Genomic DNA, 22266 nt, shown 5'->3' on the forward strand with positions numbered 1-22266 from the left:
TCAGTCAGATGTCATTTCTTTTCAGCAATAATATAATCCATAAGTGCACACTTTTATAGGAACATCACAAGGTCTTAAAGTAGGAGTAATCTCTAATTGTATGGAACAGCAGAACTTACAGGGAAATAGGTAAAAAGCTCCCACCATTTTAGCTTCTATCCTTTCCAGACTGTAGATTTCCATGAATTATGAAAAAGACTAGAAAAATCATCAGGTTTCATGTTCTGATGCATGAGGTTCATTGTGGCTTATTAAAAGAAAAAAAAAATTGCATATCAAATTATAGAAGCTTTCCTTGTGAAAATCTTTATATCTAAAGATGTAATAAATATGCAGTGTATAACAAATGAGTGCATTTTATTTCTGCTTGTGATGCACATTGCATTCCCATATAAAAGTTAGAGGTTTTCCAGCCAAATACTGACCTAACCAATGTCTGCTGTATTTTTATGCTGTGATAATAGTAAAAAAAAATGTGATGGTCACTGTTACTTAAACACTAAGACAGTATGCAGTCCTTTAAGGAATGATTCTCAAAATCCTCCAGAACTCAAGTCACCGTGTTTTTTAAAGCTGATAAACACACAATTTCTTAAACTGGTTTCTTCTTCCAGAAATTCATAATAATGTAAAAGAAAATATTTGGTTAAAAAAATTCAAAACCTCTCTCCTACAGCGTTCAAGTTACAGTGATCTCCCTAATTTCACTAGCCAGCTGGTTTTTGCAAGCTTGCAAAAACATGAACTTGAACACAGTAGACCAGAGTTGGCATGGAGGTTTTAAAGCAGCAGGGTGTACTGAGTGGACATAAATGAACATCCTGTGCTGACTGTGCATCTCCTCTGAAAACATGAAGATAACAAAGGAACGAGATGATATATTTGTGTTACAGATGGATGGCCCAAGGATTTTTAATATCAGTTTACGATTTATCGTGTTACGTTTTTTAAGTATTGTATTATATATTTATTGCTATCATTTTAACTTCAGTTAACTCCTTACATTTTCCCTTCCTTCTTGAGATAGTAATGGAGTGAGGAGAACCAAGAGAAGAGTTCTTTATCATGCTATCAGAGGCACAGTCCATATTTATTTTCCTTTGCAAAATATAAACAGTCAGAGGTTTTATTTCATTATGCATACCCGTCAAAGGGCTCTACAGAAATGTTCTTCTCTTGTGTAACAGTATACATCTGGTTTGCTGTAGGCAGGACAGCAAAGCCTTTTCATGCACAGAATAACTCATTGGACAGTGGACACACACTAAGACTTCTTGTACAGAAAAGATTTCTTACAGATGATTGCTATCACTACAGGAATAAGCAGTTATTTCATAAGACTTTTGTATATATGAGGCCAGAAAAAGGCCACACCACAGCTATCTCTCCCCATGTGAACCATTTGGTCCTGATTTCAGAATATGTGGTGGGATATCTGTGTGTGTATCAGTATGCTGCACAGCTTTCAAAACCACCTGGGGAGCCAGACAGGACCTCCAGCAGGCTGTGTGTAGGTCAGGCTGCTAGGTGGATAACTTTGGACTACAAGATTTGATGGTCCCTGTTGGCTTTCATTTATAATGTGAATTAACCACCTTTAAAAATAATTATTTACTCAATAATGCCATCAGCACATATTCTGAATTCTTGGTTTCACATCTGCATTTTATTAGTTCCTGCATTTCTTCAGACAAGAGAGTTTTTTTAGTTAAACGAAGGAACTCTATGATTTGCACTTTTCCCTTAAAGAAAGAATAAAAAAAAAAATGATTCCCATTTTCCCCTAATTAATTTAGTGTTCATTTTTCTCTGATGCTTTACAGGTCTCCCTAAGGAAAGCTGCCAACACTCCTGAATTGGCTGAATCTTCTCTGCCTTCTTCAGCACCACCATGAAAAGCAGGAGGGTCAATTTTATTCCTAAACTTAGCCAAATATTGTGACCAGAAGACTCATCAGGTCATCTTAATAAACATAGATCTTTCCTTAGTGTCACTGAGGTGCTTCTAGGAAAATAAATAAATAAAATAAAAAAAGCACAGAGAATTTTTACTCATAGAAATGGCTAATATGGATTGAATAGAGATAGGGATAAAGATCACTTTCATGATTGCTTGACATGTTTTTCCTCATCTACGTAAAACATACTCTAAATGAGATTATTTTGAGGCTTAAAACTTGTCACCCAGCAGCACAGAGGACAGGCAGGTTCTTGGCAGAATGAGAACTGTCCACACGGCTGTGGTTAGAATTAGAGATTTGCTATTACATAAGAAAGGATTAACAATAAGTGAAGTTTATTATCTACTTTTTTTTTTTTTTTTTTCCCACTTACTGTTTATAGCTGCATAGAATTTCTAGAATTCTCAGTTACAAAGGCATTTTGGTCACCTGGCCAAACCCTCTGCAGATCGGGTTAAATTTTTACCAATCAGCACGCCATACAGACATAACTTAGACTGAGATTCCACATAAAGGAACACAAGTCACTCATTCAATCCTCAGAGGAAGATGATGGCAAAGATGTCACTGGCCACAGGAGTTTGCACTGTTTTACCACCCAACAGTTTTTCTTGTCTAAGACCCCTTAGGTATTGTTGCTGTCTGATTAACAGACAGCTAACAGCTCCCTGTGCTGCTGAGCTTCCTTGTTGCAGGACAGGTGTCACTGTCCATTGGAATCTCAGCACCTGGGCAGGGGGATACATTTACACCCACTCACACATTAAGGATATTCACCTCATTGTTGGTTAGGCCACCCACACTGACAGGGGTCAGGAGCAGGGGGTACTGGTCACACAGCTAAATTACATTGGTCCATAGTATAACACTCCAAAATCCTAAAGCATTATCTACAAATGAAAAAGGAGAACCTGAACAGTTACAGCTCAGTAAGTCCAGTTTTATATTTTAAAGGTATTAGGAGAAATTACAAACTGTTCGTTTAACATTAACAGGAAAAAGAAAGTAAAAAAACCATAGATTAATGAAAAATAAGAAAAGTACAAACCACCTCCTTGTTGGAATAAGCAGAATGTGTTTGTACTGAAAAAAAAAATTAATTTGTAGTATTTTGATCCTACACTGAGAACATCAGCAATATTTCTATTTCAACCACCAGCTACTGGAGGTACAGTGCTGCCACCAAAAATTAGGTTTATAATGCTTTAAAGTGAAAATTTGAATGCAGGAGGCATCAACACTCTTAACATAATGGAACACACCTGAAAAGATAGGCTGTGGCTTTCTGATCGAATGAAATTTCTTCTAGGTCAAGACAACAGTCTGAACAGGCCAACTGAGAATGCATGTATAATGACATTTGCAAAGCCAGTAGGTAATAACACGAGGAAATAAAAGGGACATACATCTGACCTCAATGTTTCTTACACTACTAACAATCCATATTGATAAAGCTGATGCAGTGCACAGCTGCCTGGGACTTCATGTACTATAAATTGCTGTCTTGAACTGGTTAGCTGCTGCCGACGCTTTGACAGCAGCATTTCTGTGCACAGTGCTGCAGTAACTTCTGGTGGAGGAGGAATACAGTAAAGCAGATCATGTGGACTTGGCACGAGGGAGAAGCGCTGGAGACGCCAGTAAAATGAGTTTGTAGACAAACTGTGGGCAATCTTGTCAGAGCATGTAGCTACTGCAGCTCTGCCAGACCAAAAGGCAGCCGGAGGGATGAACACGACATCTGCACAGACGAACGCGCTGCCTGCGGCCCGGTGGCAGTATAGCCAAGCCAGCTGCGACGCGGCCTGCGGAGCACGCCGGGCCGGTCACGGCTCCGCAGCACTGCCGCAGCTGCTCCACTGCGTGTTTCGAGCACGGATCCAGAACGCCGTGCGGTGGGCCCCTCCTGGTGTCACACTGCCCGCCGCGGATGGGCTGGGTGCGCCGCGGCCGGCGGCAGGTGGCTCTTCGCCGGCGCCGTTGCCATTCTGTGCGGCACCGGAGGTGAGGGCCGGACGGCGTGCAGGGAAAGGCTCTTCGCCAGCAGCGTTCGGCGCTGAACAGCTGCTCGGACACGCAGAGCATGTACAACCGGCATCAGACCGGTTTGGGGCGGTGCTGTGTGGGACCCGGCGCGGATCCCACTGGGCGCCTGCAGCTCGGACCGCCCTCGCCTCCGTCCCCGTCGTTCACACACGCGCGCGAGTGCGAGCCCTGGCGGCCAGGCCGCGGCACGCCGCGACGCCCCAGGGCGGCACAGCCCGCACTACAGCTCCCAGCACGCCCCGGGCCGCCCCGCTCCCACCGCCTCTGCCCGCCGCCCGCGCCGCTGTGTGAAAGGTGACGCAGCTCTCACTTCCGCCGCGCGGGGCAGGCCGGGAATGCGAGTCGCGATTGGCCGGCGCCCGCCCCGCTTTACAGCGTGCCGGGCAGCAGGAAGCGAGAACAGCGCGAGCGCGGCGGGGCGGAGGGCTCCTGGCGGTGAGTACCGGGCGGAACCGTCACCTCGCCCCGCGGGGCGCGCGCGGCGCCGGGCCGCGGCCCGCCCGCGATACGAAAAAAGATCGATTTAATGCGCGCTTTGATGACGTAATAAGGACTAACGAGGCGGCGGCGCCGCCGGGCGCGCCGCTCGGCCCGACACTGGCTCGGGCCCCACCGTGGGCGCCCCGCGGGACGCTCGCGCTATTTGCGGCCGCCCGAGACGCTCCCGGGGCGGCCGTGCCCGGCGGGCCCTCGGCCCTGGCTAGGCCTTCCGGCTTCTCCCGCTCCGGGGACTAGGCGGGCGTCGATTGGCTCCCCCGTGAGCGGCGGGCCTCGGTACCGCACTACTATTGGCGGAGACTCGCGATCACTGGCAGCGGTTCCCGCCAATAGGAGGGCGCTGGCTGTGCTCTCGAAGCGCGGGTTGCGGACTGGAGGCGGGGTTGGCTGCGGCTGAAGGGCGGGCCGCGGTCTGAGGCACATCCGTGCCTGAGGCGGGGCGCGCGCTGCCCGGCGCCATTGTTGTTGCTGAGGAGAAATGTTGGGCCGCGTGCGCGGCTGTCGTTCGGATGGGCCTCGGGCGGCGCGCCCGTCACGCCTAAGTGACGAGTTCGCTGAGGTGGATCTGTAGGAGCAGATCTGAACGTTGTCGGCTCAGACGCATCCCGTTCCACAAGAATGAGGGCCCACGTGTAACCCCTGTGGTGCTTCTTCCCTTCCTGCTCCGGAGCAGAGATGTTCTTAGTAAACGTTACTGTTATAAAGGCCTTTTCTCTCCCCCTGCAGTATTACTGAGCTTTGCGCTAACTCAGGGCCTTAAGTTACCCATAAATTGTGCAGTCCTGTGCGCTCTACCTTTTTTCCCCCCCCTTCTCAAATCTTCTGAGAAAGACTGAAGCTTTGAAGAAAAAGATAAATAGAACTCAATCAATTTGGTAGGGAGCTGTTGATTATTATTTTGAGGTCAGTTTGGAGTGGTTTATTCTTTTTTAACATACACCTGTGAACATGCAGTTTAATTCCAGATTATACTTGAATGGGTGGAAATCGTGGTATTTGAGGGCCAGAGCTTGGTTTGGTTTTACTTTTAGGATATTATTTTCTGTCTAGTTCTGGGTTCCACTGTTCAAAAAAGACAGAGATCTCAGAAGGAGTCCATTGGCAGGCTGCGAAGATGATAAAGGGCCTGGAGCATCTCCTGTATGAGGAAAGGCTGAGCAACTTGGGTCTGTTCAGCTGGCGAAAAGAAGGCTGAGAAGGGATCTGATTAATGTTTATAAATATCCACAGGGAGGCAAAGGGTTGAGGCCAGTCCCTTCTCCTGTGTAGTGGTAGGACAAGGAGTAATGGCCTAAAACTTGAACACAGTAAATTCCGTGTAACGTGCAAAAGAACTTGCACTGTAACAGGCTGCCCAGAGAGGTTGTAAAGTCTCCTTCTATGAAGGTATTCAAGACCTGGCTAGATGCCTACCTGTGTGACCTACCATAGGGTACCTGCTTTAGCAGAGGGGCTGAACTCAATGATCTCTTGAGGTTCCTTCTAACCCCTGTGACTCTGTGATGTTTTTAACTTCACATCATCTATCCTTGTATGATTTCTGCTTCTCCCCCCCCCCACCTCCCAAAAAAAAAAAAAAAAAAGCAGGAAGAATTAAGCAGTGAAGTAAATGACTGACAGCTTCCCACATGACACTTGGTGTGGAAACCCAGATGACTGCAGCTGCTCTCCATCTGAGGCTCGTTGGAATAGATGAGTGAAGGCAGCAGCATCCATTCCTTCCACCTCACTGCTTCCCACAGGCTGATCTCCTCCCCTTTAAGAGTCTGATACGTATTTCAGAGCCCATTTGGGAAAGCACTGGTAGCAGACAGAGCCGGACTTCTCTAAGCAATTGCTGTTTTTGTCACTTTTTCCCTTCCGTCTTCTCCAAGGAACAGTTTCTCTGAGATGCAGGGAAGAGCGTCTTTTGTGACTAAGATACAAATTTGACATTTTCCTTTCCTTGTATATTAGTAGTAAGAAAATAACTTTTGCTTTCATAGTTATTGGGTAATTCTTCTCCTCTCTTTTAATGTCAAACCCCTTATACTGGTATACGCACTTGTTGGAAGCAAAACAGAACTTATGCAGCCACACGAGGGAGCTGGAATGCATGCTGGCAGCAGCACAGGAGCAGTGAGTACATGCAGGACAGGTTTACACTCTGGGCTTCCCGGTTCCAATCACACACACAAAAAAATTTGCACTGGGAGAGACAAAGCACCTCTCCTACAGTTTCTTCTAGCATCCTGAAAGCAACTGCTTGTTTGTCATAGTAAAGAATTCCATTTCAATATTTAGTAATACTAACTTTCTTCCTTTGGTCTATATTGAGTGTAGCAGTATAACAAAGGGTGTTTCTCAAATTCCTTTGAGTCTCCTTCAAGCCTACTCACTGTCTTCTCTCATAAGCCACATGTTCTTCAAAGTGAGTTAGACTGTGAAAATGAAGTTTCTGTGCTAATGTGACTTTGAAGTGTCTTCATTTTTTTTCTGAAGCATTCTCAGCATGAGGACCATATGAGTGTGGGCACTGAAGATGAGTGCTGCTGCATAAATCTGAAGTCTTTTTTTCCTGCAGTTAATTTATGAAATGCTTTCCTTGCAGCGTTTGGATTCTCTCCGAAGGTTCTTTTGCATATGCAGCAGAGGTGCAACTATGTGTCTCCACAGGCAGTTTTGATAAACCTCCTCAGGTCTGAGAACCTTCCCTCTACTCCCAGCTACGATTATTGTATCAGTAAGGAAGGAAGGGCCATAGGATACAGCCCACTTATCTCTTTCAAGAGGTTGGCAACAAATATTTCACCTAGCAGGGGAGAAGCTGTGTGAATGAGAGCCTTCTTGTTCTTGGGTGTAGAAACTCTTTAAAGCCCTGGCAAGTCCGACCTGCTCAGAAGTTGAGAAGTGCTACCTTAGGACTTTCATACTTAAACAAAGTAAACATGTTGTATTCACTAGATATGGAATGTACGTTAAGTAAGGGTTTGTTAGTAACTGTTCTTCCACCTAATAAATTGATAGAATTGCAGGAAGTGACTGTAAAGATCCTGTCACTGTAGTGATGAGTTGTTAAGTAGTTAGCTGTAGACATGTTATGTCCCTACATTATTTGCTTTGAGAGAGGTGAGTCCTCACTGAATTGAAGAATAAAGAAATGCAGTTTGACTGCTGTTTGATATATATAAAAAATAAGGCCATACTAAATTAACTCTAATATTTCCTACCTGCTAGTTAACCTGTTGTTATGGCAGTTTGTTGTATCTCTTGGTTTTGTAGTCCCTAAAAAGTGCCAGTTGGTTCATGTTTGTAAGCTAAGTTGCACTGACGGAGTGGCAAGGTATTCTTACTCTGCTAATGTGTATTTCACAGGTTAGTCTTTCTGCCATGGAAGCTGAGGAAAAAATGGAATGCATCCAGGAATTCCCAGAACACTATAAAGTTATTTTGGATAGATTGAATGAACAACGTGAGCAGGACCAGTTCACAGACATCACTCTAATTGTGGATGGTATGTATGGTCATGTGGACCAGTTGGTATACAGAAAACTGTGATAACTGCTGGGATACTTGCATTTGTCGTGGGTCAGCTGTCAAACTGGGCTGCTAACAAATTCTTGCTACTGTAATGGGCTGCAGAGTGCTTGCAGATTTTCTTTTAAAGTCTTATGGTGAATAGAATCTCCAACAGTCGTTAGTAATTGTGCTTCTACTTTTCCAAATAAGTGGCTGAATATTTTTAGATAGAATCCCACTTTGTAACTGCTGTACTGTATTTAATGTTATTTAAGTATTTCTAAAATATTCTAAAAATATTTTTCTCTAGCTTAAGCTGACTGCATGCAGAGAACCTGTACAAATACTATTTAAAAACAGCTTGAAGTCAGATTGCTTCCTTGCTTCTATAGTATCTGCGTACTGTTTTTAATATGTTGCTAAAATAAGGTGGAAGAACTCACTTTTCCTTTTTTGTGTGTCCTAGAGACTTAAGTATTACTTTAAAGGGAAGACAGAGATGTAAGTTCTTTTTATCCCATCAGAAGCAGTGGTGTCTGATGGACAGCCTGAGATTTCTTTTTACACTAAATATTTCTTACAATGGATGAGCACTTCAAGGAAGAAAGCCAGTATTGTATCCACTAGGACAGCCTCAGCTAAAGAAATACTGCCTGACACTTGAAAGGGTAACTGTAGCTCACTTGAAGAAGAAGGGTCATATAAAACCTGTCTTAGAAAAAAGAAAGCAAATGAAGAAAAGATTACTCTTCTGCGCTTGCCAGGGTTTCACTGCTAGTGCTTGCACAGAACTTAGCCAGAATGTTTCTTTGTGCTCTAGTATTATAAAAATTCTGTATATTGGGCTCAAAACTGTTTTCTTGTACATTCGTGCAGTTCTAATCTATATTGCATTTCTTATCTCTATCCCATGAAGCATAATAAGTGTTTGTGCCTGTGCCATGGTGATACAGTGATGGGAAGTACACAGCCTGTAAAACAGAGCTGAACTGCTTCTGTTCTACAGCTGTGCTTATGCTAGCTGAAGTGGTGATAAAATTAGTTCAGTGTGTAGGAGTGGTAAAAAGCACAGGCAAACTTGGATAAAATCTGAGAGCTGAGCCCAAGACACCCATGAAAAAGGTTTTCACAGGGATTTGCCATAAATATTTGAAAAGAGAAACTCAGGAGTAAAAAAGGACTCCAGATGATTGAGTTGCAGAACTTCAGCAAGGACAGTCCGGTGATGTCAGCAAGCATGTGCATGAAATGAGAGAGGCCAACTACGGTAGTATCCCATGTTACAAGGAGACGCATTAAATCATAGAATCTTTTGAGTTGGAAGGGACACTTAAAGGTCATCTACTCCAACTCCCCTGCAATGAACAGGGTTATCCACAGCTAGATCAGGCTGCTCAGAGCCCCATGCAGCCTGACCTTGAATGTCTCCAACGACTTGGCTTCCGCCTCTCTGGCAACCTGTTCCAATGCCTCATCATCCTTATTGTAATAAATTTCTTCCTTATATCCAATCTAAATCTCCCTTCTTTTAGTTTGAAACCATTACCTCTTATCCTGTCACAGCAGACCCTGCTAACGGGTCTGTGCCCTTCCTACTTAATAGCCGCTCTTCAGATACTGAAAAGCCACTCTCACGTCTCCCTGGAGCCTTCTCTTCTCCAGGCTGAGCAGCCCTAGCTCTCTCAGCCTGTCCTCACAGGAGAGGTGTGGATCATTTTTGTGGCCCTCCTCTGGACGTGCTCCATCAGGTCCACATCACTCCTGTACTGAGGATTCTGCATCTGGACACAGCACTCCAGGTGAGGTCTCACCAGTGCAGAGTAGAGGGGCAGGATCACATCCCTCGACTGGCTGACCACACTTCTTTTGATGCAGCCTAGGACACAGTTAACTTTCTGGGCTGTGGGCACATTGCTGGCTCATGTCCAGCTTCCCATTCACTGGTACCCCAAGATCCTTTTCAGCAGAGCTGTGTTCCATTCCCCAGCTTGTACTGATAGTGGGGGTTGTTATGACCCTGGTGCAAGACCTTGCACTTAGATTTACTGAACCTTGTAAGCCTCACCTAGGCCCACTGCTCAGCCTGTCTAGGTCACTGTGGATAGCATCCCATCGATCAGGCATATCTACTGCACCCCACAGCTTGATGTCATCAGCAAACTTGCTGGGAGTGCACTCAATCTGATGAAGATATTTAGAAGCATCAGTCCCAGTACTGGCCTCTGAGGAGCACTACTTTTCACTGATCTCCATCCAACCGCCACTCTCTGGTGGTGCTTGCACTCTCTGTTGCAGCTAGTTCTTTGTTCATTGAGGAGACCACCAATCAAATCCATATCTTTGCAATTTCAAGAGAAGAATGTTAAGGGGGACTGTGTCAAAGGCCTTCCCTTGTCTGCTGATGCATATGGCTATATGTTGCTAGGGCAGATTTGTAAAATAGATTTTACAGCTGCTTGCTTTTGTTCATCTGCACTTACTCTGCAGTATAAATCATTAAGGTGTTATCTTAAACTTAAATTTTTGTCTCTCTTGGCAGGCCACCATTTCAAAGCTCATAAAGCTGTTCTTGCTGCCTGTAGCCAGTTCTTCTACAGATTCTTCCAAGATTTCACTCAGGAGCCCTTGGTGGAGATTGAAGGTAATCTGATTCATGTAGATAACGGCTTTCAGTGTTGTTTACTGGAGCTGATAATTAATGTGGTATCCTTAATACAGGCTGACGTGCATGCTTGATGATATCAGTTAATATTTAAGGTCTCAGCTCATGGGTTATTCTGAGGTAGCTGTTCCTTGATAAAAGCCATTCTGTTCATGCAGAAAAGGCTCCCAGTGATGGTTAGTGGCAGATGCCTTAGCTGGTGTGCAAGAACAGGACAAACATGGAACAATACTTCCCTTGTAGGCAGGGAGTGATTTCATGGAGCTGTCAGTATATTTCTAGTAACTTGTTGATCAGAAGTCCTTCTGAGAGAGAGATTATATTTTTCTGTATAAATGTATACATTTAATTGCTCTGTATAAAGAGCTCTTTGTTCACGTTATTTTTCCCATACTCTTATCTTTGTCATGGTGCTATTCTGTAGTTGTTTCAAATTTCCATGTTTTTGTACCAAACTTGTTATTCCAACATTCCAACTGGCATCTAAAGTATGTGAGCAAAATTCTGAGTTGGCAAGCATGCAAGATTCATGAGGTAGAGGCTTTGGTAATCTGCTTTTCTTTTTTCTTAACAGGTGTAAGTAACATGGCATTTCGTCACCTAATAGAATTCACCTATACAGCAAAACTAATGGTCCAAGGTGAGGAAGAAGCAAATGACGTTTGGAAAGCAGCTGAATATCTACAGATGTTAGAAGCCATCAAAGCTCTTGAAATCAGGTAAATATGTAAGCCTCTTTCTCTTAAGAACACTGAAATGTAGTCTTGAGAATCTTCTTACTAGAGCCATCTGCTAGTATTTTGAAGTGCTGTTTCTTATCAGGGAACCTTCTAATCTTATGTGGAGCTTCACACTCTCCTATTACAATAACTGGATCAGAATTGTATGTGTAGCTTTGCTTAGTCTGCCCATGTCACTGCATGGTACCATGCATCAGTCTCTCTCAGATTCTGCGTAATTCTCAGCCTGATGATTTCCTCACACAACCTGGCCACCTGCTCAGAAAGTTCATCAAGCTGTTCACTTGCAGCCGTGACATCTCCTGCACTCAGGCCCTAGAAGGACTTCCAGATCTGGAGTTTGCCACAACTGGAGATCTGGGTAGTTCTGTCTCTCCTTGGGAGCTCTGTCTGGGTGCATGCATCAGCGCAGAATAGTTGTGGCCCCCCAGCCTGTGTTTGTACCTGAGTTCAACCACTGTGGCAGGTGGTCACCATGTTTGTTTCAACAGAGTGCAGCTCCCCGCTGCTCTCAGAAGAGAAAGGAGCGGGCTGCCTGCTGGGCTGTGGCTGCCCTTCCTGCGTGAACTACCATGCAAACTGCTTTGCCCTATTTGCCAACTCTGGTAGCCATGCTTCTTGTTGCTTGCCCTGGGGTCTCCTCAATTTTAGGGTTCCCCTTCTCATACCATGATCTCCTGCTCTACTACAGAACACACCTGTACTCAAGCTGACTGCCTCAGAAAATGATGAAGTCTAGGATACGTTTGGCCTTCTGGGCTGCAAGTGCGCACTGCTGGGTCATGTCCAGCTTTTTGTCCACCACAATCCCAAGTCCTTCTCTGGAGGGCTGCTTTGTATGAGTTCTTGGTTCATGATCCTGAAGCTCCTTGCAGTAATATGCAGAAAAACTTGTTTCCTTCTAGACTTCAGAAATCCACGAGAGATTATAAGTTTATGTATTCTGTATTCCTTTATCTGAATATTGTAAGGTATAATTTGATAAGCTGTATCCTGCATTAAGTCACTAGCCACGTATTTCTGACACGTGGCATGCAGAGATACTGGAGGAAGCCTTATCTATTACTAGAAAAGCTAAAAGCTATAGGGACTAGATTTCATGAAGGGATTCATCAGACTGCAAAGGAAGATAAAAGCACTGGATTAATCTTATCAGTCTGATTTGAGATAATATCTGACCATTTTCAAACCTGAAAATCTGGAAGTAATACTTCAGTGCCGTGGGTAATCTTCAGAGTCAGCCTTGGAAACAGTCTCACTCAGCTCTGCCTGAGGTTGGCATGGGATAGTGTCCCTGACGTTTGGGAGAAGGAATGTTGTGTGTGTGTGTGTGTGTGTGTGTGTGTGTGTGTGTTTGTGTGTGAGATGTAGGGCCAAGAAGAATAGAGCTGAGCAGTTTGTTTAAGCCCAGAAACTTATATAGAATATTCTTTCCACATCTCGCTGCCTTCTCCATTTTTTTCCCCTCTTCTATTACCTTGTGTTCTCTCCTGAAGTGCAAGATTTTACAATAATCTGTGTGTGGAGTCACAGTTTTAGTGTTTTCTGACTCTAAAGTGCCACAGGCAATAACATACTCTCCAGAGCTTAAGAGATTGATAACGTAGAAAGGACTTCAATCTTATTTCTGAATAGAAAAAAGTACACAATTTGGCAGATTTCTCTTATAATTTATGTCATTAGGCTAACTGGTCTTTCTTACTGATGTGTTTTGTAGCGTTCAAGCAGAGCTCTGTAAAACACCATAGTAACCTTATGTAAAAGGCTCCATTTCTGCTTTGCAGCTCTGAGGAGTACAGAATAAGGAGAAAATTGCTGCTACAATGCACTCAGGTTATGTGGTCTTTCATCATTTAGATTCATTGAGAAACACCCAGGAAGTGTTTTATGCGGAAGCTTGGTATCAGGCAGGAACTTTTATGTAAGCGCTCGTGGATCTTAACCATGTTTACACCTCTGTATTACAGAAACAAAGAAAATTCATCAGCCTTAGAATCAAATCGAACAGAAGGTAAAACTAAACCGAAAAAGAGGAAGATAGCTGAAACATCTAATGTTATCACAGAATCACTGCCATCTGCAGAATCAGAGCCCGTTGAAATTGAAGTTGAGATTGCCGAGGGAACAATTGAAGTGGAAGAAGATAGCATCGAGACACTTGAGGAAGTAGCTTCTGCAGAGCAGTCCATAAAGTATATACAGACAACGGGTACATCCGATGAATCTGCCTTGGCTCTTTTGGCAGATATCACTAGCAAGTATCGTCAGGGAGAGCGAAAATGCCAGATCCAAGAAAAAGTTGACAGTGCAGCTGATCCTTCATGCAAACAGGTAGAAGGTATTGAAATTGTGGAACTTCAACTGTCACACATGAACAATTTATTCCACTGTGAGAAATGTAACCGTTCATTTAAATTGTTTTACCATTTTAAGGAACACATGAAAACACACTCTACTGAGAGTTACAAGTGTGACATATGCAATAAAAGGTACCTACGAGAGAATGCTCTGAAACAGCACCTCACCTGTTACCACCTTGATGAAGGTGGTGCCCCTAAGAAGCAAAGACCTGGCAAAAAAATACATATATGTCAGTACTGTGATAAACAGTTTGACCACTTTGGGCATTTTAAAGAGCACCTTCGGAAACACACAGGTAAGAGCACTGCTGTAGTTGTGTACTTCTGGCTTCGGCTCTAGCACTTTGGGTTTTTGCATATTTTGAGGAAGCAGAGAATATGATGATGAGATCACGTGAGTGATAGAAATACTGGGCTTCCAGTTAACACTATAATTGAAGAATCATAGAATTATATATATGATTCTGTGCTGATGGTTTTTTCCTGTTGGTATGAACTGAGGAATTGAGATTTTTTTAATTATTAAAAATACACACCTAAAGCAGAAAGATATAATGAAGCTTCTTGAGTGTATTAAACATTGTTATTAATGATTCTGTGAGGCATGTTTACTTCTTTAAAAGTACTAAACTGAGTAGCTACTTTTATTTTTACAGTTCTACTGGTACATTCTTCTGCTCAAACAGTATCTGAACTTTGAGCTTGTCAGTGTGAAATATCCTCCCATTGCAGTTTTGCCCTTGCTTTTGTCATCTGCAATTAGATTTTGTTTGTTAATTAACAGCAAAACATTTCTACCGACTGCTGTTGACTTCTGTTATTGTAAAGTCTACCTTTTTGAAATCTGAATAGCGTCTTCTGACTGCAGGATGACTCATGCTCCTTCTTTTTTCCTTATAGCATGAGACATTAACATGCTACTTCTTCATCTCATTGAAATATCTGTCTGAATGGATATTAAGCATTATAGATAAGTAGAAAAGTAGATAACTTTTTCAGTGTAAACTATATGATCTTCCAGATGATTTTGTTTAATATGTCAGTAAGAATTTGATGGAGGGCAGCAGCTCTATTCCTTCGCAGTTTGTTGTTTTTAAAGCCTTTTAATTGGAACTTCTTCCAATCTGTGTATGAGACACCTGAATCTTGTCTGTGACACTATATTTAGTCTATTCTATTCCCAGTAGCCCTTTAAAATCTGCTTTTGTAGAAAGTCCGTGGAAAATCCTTATTCTCTATAAAGTAGGGAACGTTTCTTCATTATGGCTGAACTTACTACAGGCTATATAACAAAAGTATTTTCAGATAAAAGTTTGTGGCAGATTAACAGTAAATTAGATATCTCCCTCAGGTGGTAGATGATGTGGCAGGACTGGGACAAAGTAATTCAGCAGAGAACTGAAGCAGTACAAAGAACTTTGTCAATATTTATTGGTACAACTATAACATAGAATTTAATTATTTCTGGTTTAACATTTTGAAAGCATTGGCCTTAAAATCACACCTTATTATACCACTTAATTGTGGTCTCCTAAGGTTAGTGGGAAAAATCCCACTGACCCAAGGGCATTCTGAACTGCATTCTGTATAGAATTTGTTGAATGCTATGTAAAATGAAAGTAAGTGTTCTGGAAGAAAATGTCCTACGAACTGTCTCATCCTGGTGCCTTTTGAATTGCAGCACCAGCAATAACATTAAGGTAGCAGATGCAGAAGAAATAGACTGTTCATTAATTTTGTTAATTCTTTTTGATGTAGGAATTTGACATCAGCAGAAGCTGTTCTTTGTCTCAGTAAAAGAAAGTAGAAAGGACAGCTATGGTGCTTCTCCCTAACACAGATGTACACTGCCTGAAGAATTCTCTTTTTCTTAAAAAAAAAAAGAAAAAAAAGATTGTCCTCAAGATTGTCCTGCATGTCATGTACTTCTGAAAGTACTGACAGAGTCATCTCCAGAATTCATAAAACAGAGATTTTTTTTTTGGTGTGGTGTAATGATTATCTCTTTTTCCTCCCTGCATGAGAATGAATGAGGTTTCAACTGTCAGAAGTAACACAGGACAGAAATTCTGCAAGGATGTACATATTTGGTGTATATCAATTGAAGTCAGTAGCTGTAATTTGACTTTCACAAGATGGGCAATTTCTCCATACAGAAGTCAATCCTAGATGGAAGCTGCTGCTCTCAATATGCTTGTCTAATCCTGGTATTTTGTAAAGCTTATATCCCCTAGCTAAAAGAGACAGAAGAGCTTTGATTTGCTCTGATTTTACTGAGAATTCTGTCTGCTGAATATTCCTCAAAGCTAAGCACTTGGTTTTTATAGCTTTTTTTTTTTTCTTTTTTAACTTTTATGGAGTTTATGAAGTGCTCATGAGTGAAGATGGAAGTGGAGGAGTTGTGCATGCTGTCTGCCATCCCTCTGTGCTGTACAGCCTGGGTTGTGGTGCTGATTTGTGCTGTGCAGTCACTCATCTTCTTTTGGCCCTTGGATATTGGCACTGTTATCACTGAGTTGTCACTCTTGGGTGCATTTGTCAGAATGTGTTGGAGATTACTGCAGAATTTGAGTAGCAGTAGAGTAAGTCTGCCCCTGGCTGGGCAGTGGCTTGTAGCAAGGAGCTGTTTAAGTGTGGCCAGATCACAGACCATGTGTTTAATTCTGTGCTGGGAGTTTTATGCTGTTCTGTCATCTTGGCTTATCCATGTGTAGCTGCTAGTGCACAGTCCATGATTTTGGATGTGGCAGACTGACAGCATTTTGGCACGCTCTGCATTAACTATGCAGTACACTCCAAAAACATTGCCTTCTTTGATGGATATGGGGAATATTCACACCTTTTAACTTTTTCTGTGGCCCCCAGCTGCGTGAGCTAGAATTATTGGCTACTTGTGGATTTCTGTTGAAAAGCTATGTAGGCATTTCTATGTATCTTTATTTCCGAAGATACAGATTTATTGGCTTTCCAACCTGGTGTTGACTAGCTTCCTGAAACTGCAGGCTTTTAAACTTAATTTAGCTAATGTAGATTTTTACATTGTTCTCTGAAATGCCTCAGCCTCATTAACTAGTTTTTTTTTTTTTTCTGTAGTTGCATTGATGGCAGCTTAATTATCAGACTTTGAGAAGAAACATACTGTTCCTAATTTTTAATGCTTTCATTTCCTTGAATTTTATTGTATTTGTGCATGATGAAATTAGTAAACAGACAGCACTTGTTCTTTGTTATTACTTGATGACAGTCATAGTGATATGCTGCTTTTGATGGAAAAGAGCAAACTGGACCTGCTTTCTGCTTTCCCTGCTGCTTTTAGCTGGCTTCCCAGTGGAAAACGCTCCGGGTTAGTGATACCAAGTTGGAAACAAAGTGACCAAAGAGAAAGGAATTTTTTTATCTTACTTGTTCCCCATTATGTCCTGCTCTTATTTCTGTTGTTCTTCCCCCCCACCCCCCCTTTTTTTTTATGCTGATACATTGTTACTTCATGAACATCTCTATGGGCTCCAGCATGAGCTGTTACTGTCCTTGAAAATAAAACCTTGTGGTTTTGGTTTTTTTTTAATAATTCCTTTAGTATGTCACTTTGTATAATTTCTAACATTGAATCTTCACCTGTAAATATTGGTGAGAAGACAAAAATTGCTGCTTAAGACATTAAGACATTTTGACAGAAAAGCAGTCTATCTTTCATACAAACCTAAAATGTGCTTCAAACAGCACCAGCAATTATGCTGGATTGTCTTTTTCTAAATCAGACTCACAATTTCACATTAGGCTTTTGCCCTTTTATTTACATGAGTAAAAGTTACTTTTATTCTTTAGAATAGTCTGGCTAGCCAAGCCTTAACAGCATATTTATCAGCTTCTGCAAAAGCGAGAGGAGAAGGGAAAGCTGACAGAAGACTGGTTGTTTTTATGCACTTATAAATCCTTGTGTCTGTCTTCATAGGTGAAAAACCATTTGAATGTCCAAACTGCCACGAACGTTTCGCTAGGAATAGCACACTAAAATGTCACTTGACAGCATGTCAGTCTGGTGCTGGAGCTAAAAAGGGAAGGAAGAAGCTGTATGAATGTCAGGTGAGTAATGAGGGTTGCAGAGTATGAGGCTGGACACCTCCAACCTGTATTGGGATTGTGGGTATACTAAGCAGGGAAGGCAACGGGAGTAGGCTTGTGTCAACAAGGACTGCTTTTATTACAATTAATACAAGAATCGCATTCAACCATGACATGCAAATAAATTCTATATCTACATAGTCCCATTTAAAATGCAGCATTATTGATGTGAGGTTTCATAATATTTTCTTATTATTTCTGCAGCCTTTTCAGAGTTCTTGATGCACTAAACTAGCCCTTTCCTGCTTGTGTGCATGCTTCACTGAAGTCCAAAATACAAAGTACAATCTAATTTCCTATTTTATTATTCTTCTGTTTGATACTCATTATGTTGACTTTATCCGTAAAGTCATTCTATCTTATGATGACAATCCATAATATCTTTTAAGCCAATATAGATTTTGTAGATAGATGTACTCATTTCTGCTGTGTCTTTTTGTATCGTTCTCAGGCTACTCATCTCTGTGCCAGCTGAAGGGAAGGAATTGTGCTCAAAATAATGTGTCTGCGGTCTAGGCAGTATTTCTAGCTGGGCAGGACTAACATGGATTTAGTTTTAAGAGATCTTCATCAACAGAGATGTTTTTTTGAAATGACAGAATGTGAGAGTTTAACCTAGCTAGTTAAATGTCACAGTGCTGTGATCAGAATCAGCTAGAAGTCCTGCATGTAGAACTTCACTAACAGGAATTTCTGCCCACAATTCTAGCACCAGACACTTAGTGGGACATGCTTCTTTATCTGAATTTCACATAGAGTTGAAATAAGCGGAATTCCAAGTCCCGTACTGACTGATAAATTTGGTAGCACCTGGAAGTGACACAATTTTTCTTAATAACAGCTACTCTGTTGATCTGAAGGTAACTTCTCAGCTTTTACCTTGGACATGTGTTGGCTTTTTTTAAATCTATGTCTCAAGAAGCTACATTGTGTAAAGCCTGGGCTGAAGTAGGCATTATACTTTGGCATATTTCTGTTGGCACGGTTATACTCACTGTGTCTTTTGTTTCAGGTTTGTAACAGCGTGTTTAACAGCTGGGATCAGTTTAAAGATCACTTGGTAATCCACACTGGCGACAAGCCCAACCACTGTACTTTATGTGATTTGTGGTTTATGCAAGGCAGTGAGCTGAGAAGGCATCTAAAAGACACACATAATATTTCAGAACGACTAGTGACAGAAGAGGTTCTCCCAGTGGAAGCTGTGGAAGGTGAACCAGTAACATCAATGACCATAATAGAACAAGTGGAGCAAGTTCATGTCCTACCAGTAATTCAGGTACAAGTAGATCCTGCACAGGTAACTGTGGAACAGATGCACCAGGATCTCATACAGGACAATCAAGTGAAAGGCACACAGATGGATGAACTGCAAGAACAGGTGCAAATTAGTTACCTGGAAGTGGAGCACATTCAAACTGAGCAAGGTGCTGAAGTTCACATGGAGCAGTTGCATGTTGAGCATGTTAATCAAATACAGATGGAAGAAGTACAGGCAGAACTTATAGATGGCACTGACCTTGAACAAGTAGAATATGAGAGTGTTGACCAAGGAGATCCAGGAGAGAAGGAACCTAGTTGCGTAGATGATGCAGGTAAGGAAGTTCATGAACAGGCTGAAGACTTAAAAACTCAACAGTTAGTGGATATAAAGAATCAAAAGGTGGACAACTAGGACAGTTAACCACACTGTGCAGGTTTAGGATTATAATACCAAATTATTTTTTTCTTAACTTTTACCTTGGTTTTTGAACTGTCAGTGGTCGTCTTTCAGATAAGCTGTCCTTTGGAAGCTGGACAAGTGGACCAAAGTTTGCTTTCTTCACGTACAACTGAATTTCTGTCATACATGAAAAATAACGGTCATTCATGTAACACCACAGAAGAGAAACTACCACAGAAATGGGCAGCTTTGCAAGAATTTTAGTAATGAATAGCTTGTATTACTGTTACACCATCGCTGGTTATATGTAAGAATAACTTCACTTCTTTTCTTCTTGCCGTAGAAGCAAACTGTTGTTATAGGTTTGCAGGGTGTCTGTGACAGAAGAATTAGTAAAATCTGGTGGCTTCTCATACAAACAATCCATCGGGTACCTGTGAATTTTCTGGGCAGACTGCTTGCCATCCGCCTGCAGTACTGTATCTAACAGCAGTCCCTGCATTTCTTTATGTCAAGCTGGATCTTCTGAACTTTCATTCTGGGCGAAAACCATTTTTGCTGGAGATCTTGGAGCACAAAAATTCTGTGCCTTTTCAACTCTGACTGGTGGAATTTCCACAGAGCTCCTGAAGTGTTCAGGAACCTAGTTCAGTAAAAGGCAACGTAGGTAATGTTATAGTGCTTTATATTTTTGCTTGAAATTGTCATCTACTGATTTTTTTTTTTTAATTTTTTTTTGCATTAAACTTACTATGAGGAGTGTTGGGGGAAGAACCAAATAACATGGGGATAATAGAACACTCTAAAAGGGACACATTAAAACAGGAAAAGCTCTTTAGAGACTGTGTTAAATGTGAGCTGGAGGAAATCTACCAGTAGACTTTTCTTTTATAAATATTCATTTTTGAAAGTGAGGATGTTTAAACAAATACAGAGAAGACTTGTCTATATGGTATCAGATTCTTGGTTGCTTGTTTTTTGTTTTTTTGGAAATGAAGTTCTGACACTTGACACAAAGACATTGTGCTAAAAATAAAAATGAAAATAAAAAGCCATAGGTATGAGTGCTAAACTGGGGATCGAAAAGGAGGAGTATAAACATTTTGCTCAATATTACACAATAAAACAATACCAACCGTGAAATGTTGCACTATTTATCTCATCTGATAAAGCAGGAACAGTGGAGTGACTGGCAATTACGGTGTCAGATCTCAGTGTTAACAATCGATCTCATTATAGTAATGGGCTATTAATTTAATTTTAAAAGTTATGTTTGTTTAGAAAGTATTTGTCTAGATCTGTGTTCAGCCGTGTCAAGGACTCCTAATTCTCAATTACTGCCTTGAGACTAGAGTTCTATGCTTCTGAAGAGCTTTCTTTGCAAAGCTTTAAGCGAAGGGCTTGCAAAGGAAGTTCTCTAATGCACTTAGTAATCCTGTAGCTCTTAGTTAAAATCAAGCTCTTCGATTCTGTCTCCTCCAAAGGCAGGATTGTTTCCTGAAATTTGTGCTTTTATTTAGTGTCATTCGGAATGATTGTTGTGTTTTATCTTATCCATTGAGAAACTGTTGCAAAACAAATGTGGATCTCAATTAAAATTCCCAACGATTTGATTAACGTCACTTGCATTTCTGTCTTGGCTCGCGGAGTAAACAGCTGAATTGATGCAAAATAGTACTGATCAGAATAAAGCAGTGGTGTCTGGGAAAGAGGGAGTGAAGAGAAGCGTGTGAGGCGTGGCTGGATTTTACAGTGTGAACGTGAAAGCAGTCTGGGGTGAGGAGTAGAATTCTGGATTTATTTGCAATAAAAGCCAAAACTGTTTATGAAAGTCGGGCAGGGAGAAGAAAAGGATGGAGGGATATTTTGGGAGCTGCTGAATTACCCAGACACCGTGAGAAAATGTGCTGAAGAAAATGTGATCGGCAGGCTGGTGGGGTGAGGTCTGATGTCACTGCTGTGCAGAACAGCCGCTGAGCAGCATTTTGCAGCCTGTGCTCTGGTTTGCCTGCCTGAGCGGAACTTCCAGCCGGCTCACTGTGCAGGATGTCGAACTGAGAGTCTGTTATTTGTTTCTGTGCCAAATCTTCGATATTACAGTAATAAAAAAATGTTTACTTTGATTGTTTAAGGACTGAAGCATCGCCACAGAGAGACTCGTAGGAAAACACAACGGGCATTTGGCCTTTGTGCTGTTGTTTCTAACAAGTTTGTACTTAAGCTAACTCCAGTGTGTGCTGCAAACGCTTTCAAGATGAAAGTAACCTGTTCCTGAAGTACCAATACTCTGTAGTTCTGGAGCTACAGTTTTTTGCAGCAGTTATTTTTGTCAGATGGGCACCGTTGCAGCAGGAGGTGGCCCACAGCAGCCACGGCTGGGACCGACATGGAGACCTCCTGTGCCCGTATCCTGACGAGGGCTGCGCCCGCACCGCGAGATGCTTGTGCAGATCCCTGCTACGTTTTGCCTGTCAGGTTTTGTATTCTGTTCAGTTTCTCCAACCGGAGCCTTGACATCTATAAAATGTTTCTGCTTGAGCCTGTGTTTTCCTGTCCTTGCAAAGGCTGACAGCCTTTTCAGAGGAAGCGGTTTGTACCACTGAGGGCTGAGGCTGCCGGCTGCGCTTCGGCTCTCCGGCGCCGCGAGAGCGGGAGGCGTCCCCTCCCCCTCCTTGGCTGCCCGTCACCTCCCCGCCCTGCCGGGGAGCCCTCGGGC

The 22266-nt window shown here is 42.3% G+C and overlaps 1 protein-coding gene and 1 long non-coding RNA gene across 13 annotated transcripts in view; both read left to right on the forward strand.

Moving 5' to 3' along the window:
• LOC107049314 overlaps window positions 1–2045 on the forward strand; it is a 12347-nt gene extending 10302 nt beyond the window's left edge. For 2 of the 3 annotated variants that reach the window (XR_006932514.1, XR_005843275.2), the window contains one exon: window positions 1824–2045. This is a non-coding gene — a long non-coding RNA (uncharacterized LOC107049314). Of the gene's footprint in view, window positions 348–1823 lie in introns of those variants that run through there. The other variant, XR_005843274.2, reaches the window with a different exon arrangement.
• A 2293-nt stretch (window positions 2046–4338) lies between these two features.
• ZNF131 (zinc finger protein 131) lies at window positions 4339–21167 on the forward strand. 10 transcript variants are annotated; one of them, XM_040656560.2, is made up of 9 exons: window positions 4339–6623; window positions 7096–7183; window positions 7860–7998; window positions 10543–10644; window positions 11240–11384; window positions 13373–13736; window positions 13839–14061; window positions 17718–17848; window positions 18900–21167. In XM_040656560.2, exons 1-9 carry the CDS (start codon window positions 6520–6522, stop codon window positions 19560–19562), a joined length of 1959 nt encoding a protein of 652 aa, XP_040512494.2. In that variant the 5' UTR covers window positions 4339–6519; the 3' UTR covers window positions 19563–21167. The 10 variants fall into 10 exon arrangements, with proteins under 10 accessions (XP_040512494.2, XP_040512495.1, XP_046761856.1 ...); XM_040656561.2 differs by having other exon boundaries at window positions 7096–7276; window positions 13373–14061; XM_046905900.1 differs by having other exon boundaries at window positions 13373–14061.
• The last annotated feature ends 1099 nt before the right edge of the window (window positions 21168–22266 follow it).

This window comes from Gallus gallus, chromosome Z (genome assembly GCF_016699485.2).
Source record: "Gallus gallus isolate bGalGal1 chromosome Z, bGalGal1.mat.broiler.GRCg7b, whole genome shotgun sequence".
Classification (NCBI taxonomy): Eukaryota; Metazoa; Chordata; class Aves; order Galliformes; family Phasianidae; genus Gallus; species Gallus gallus.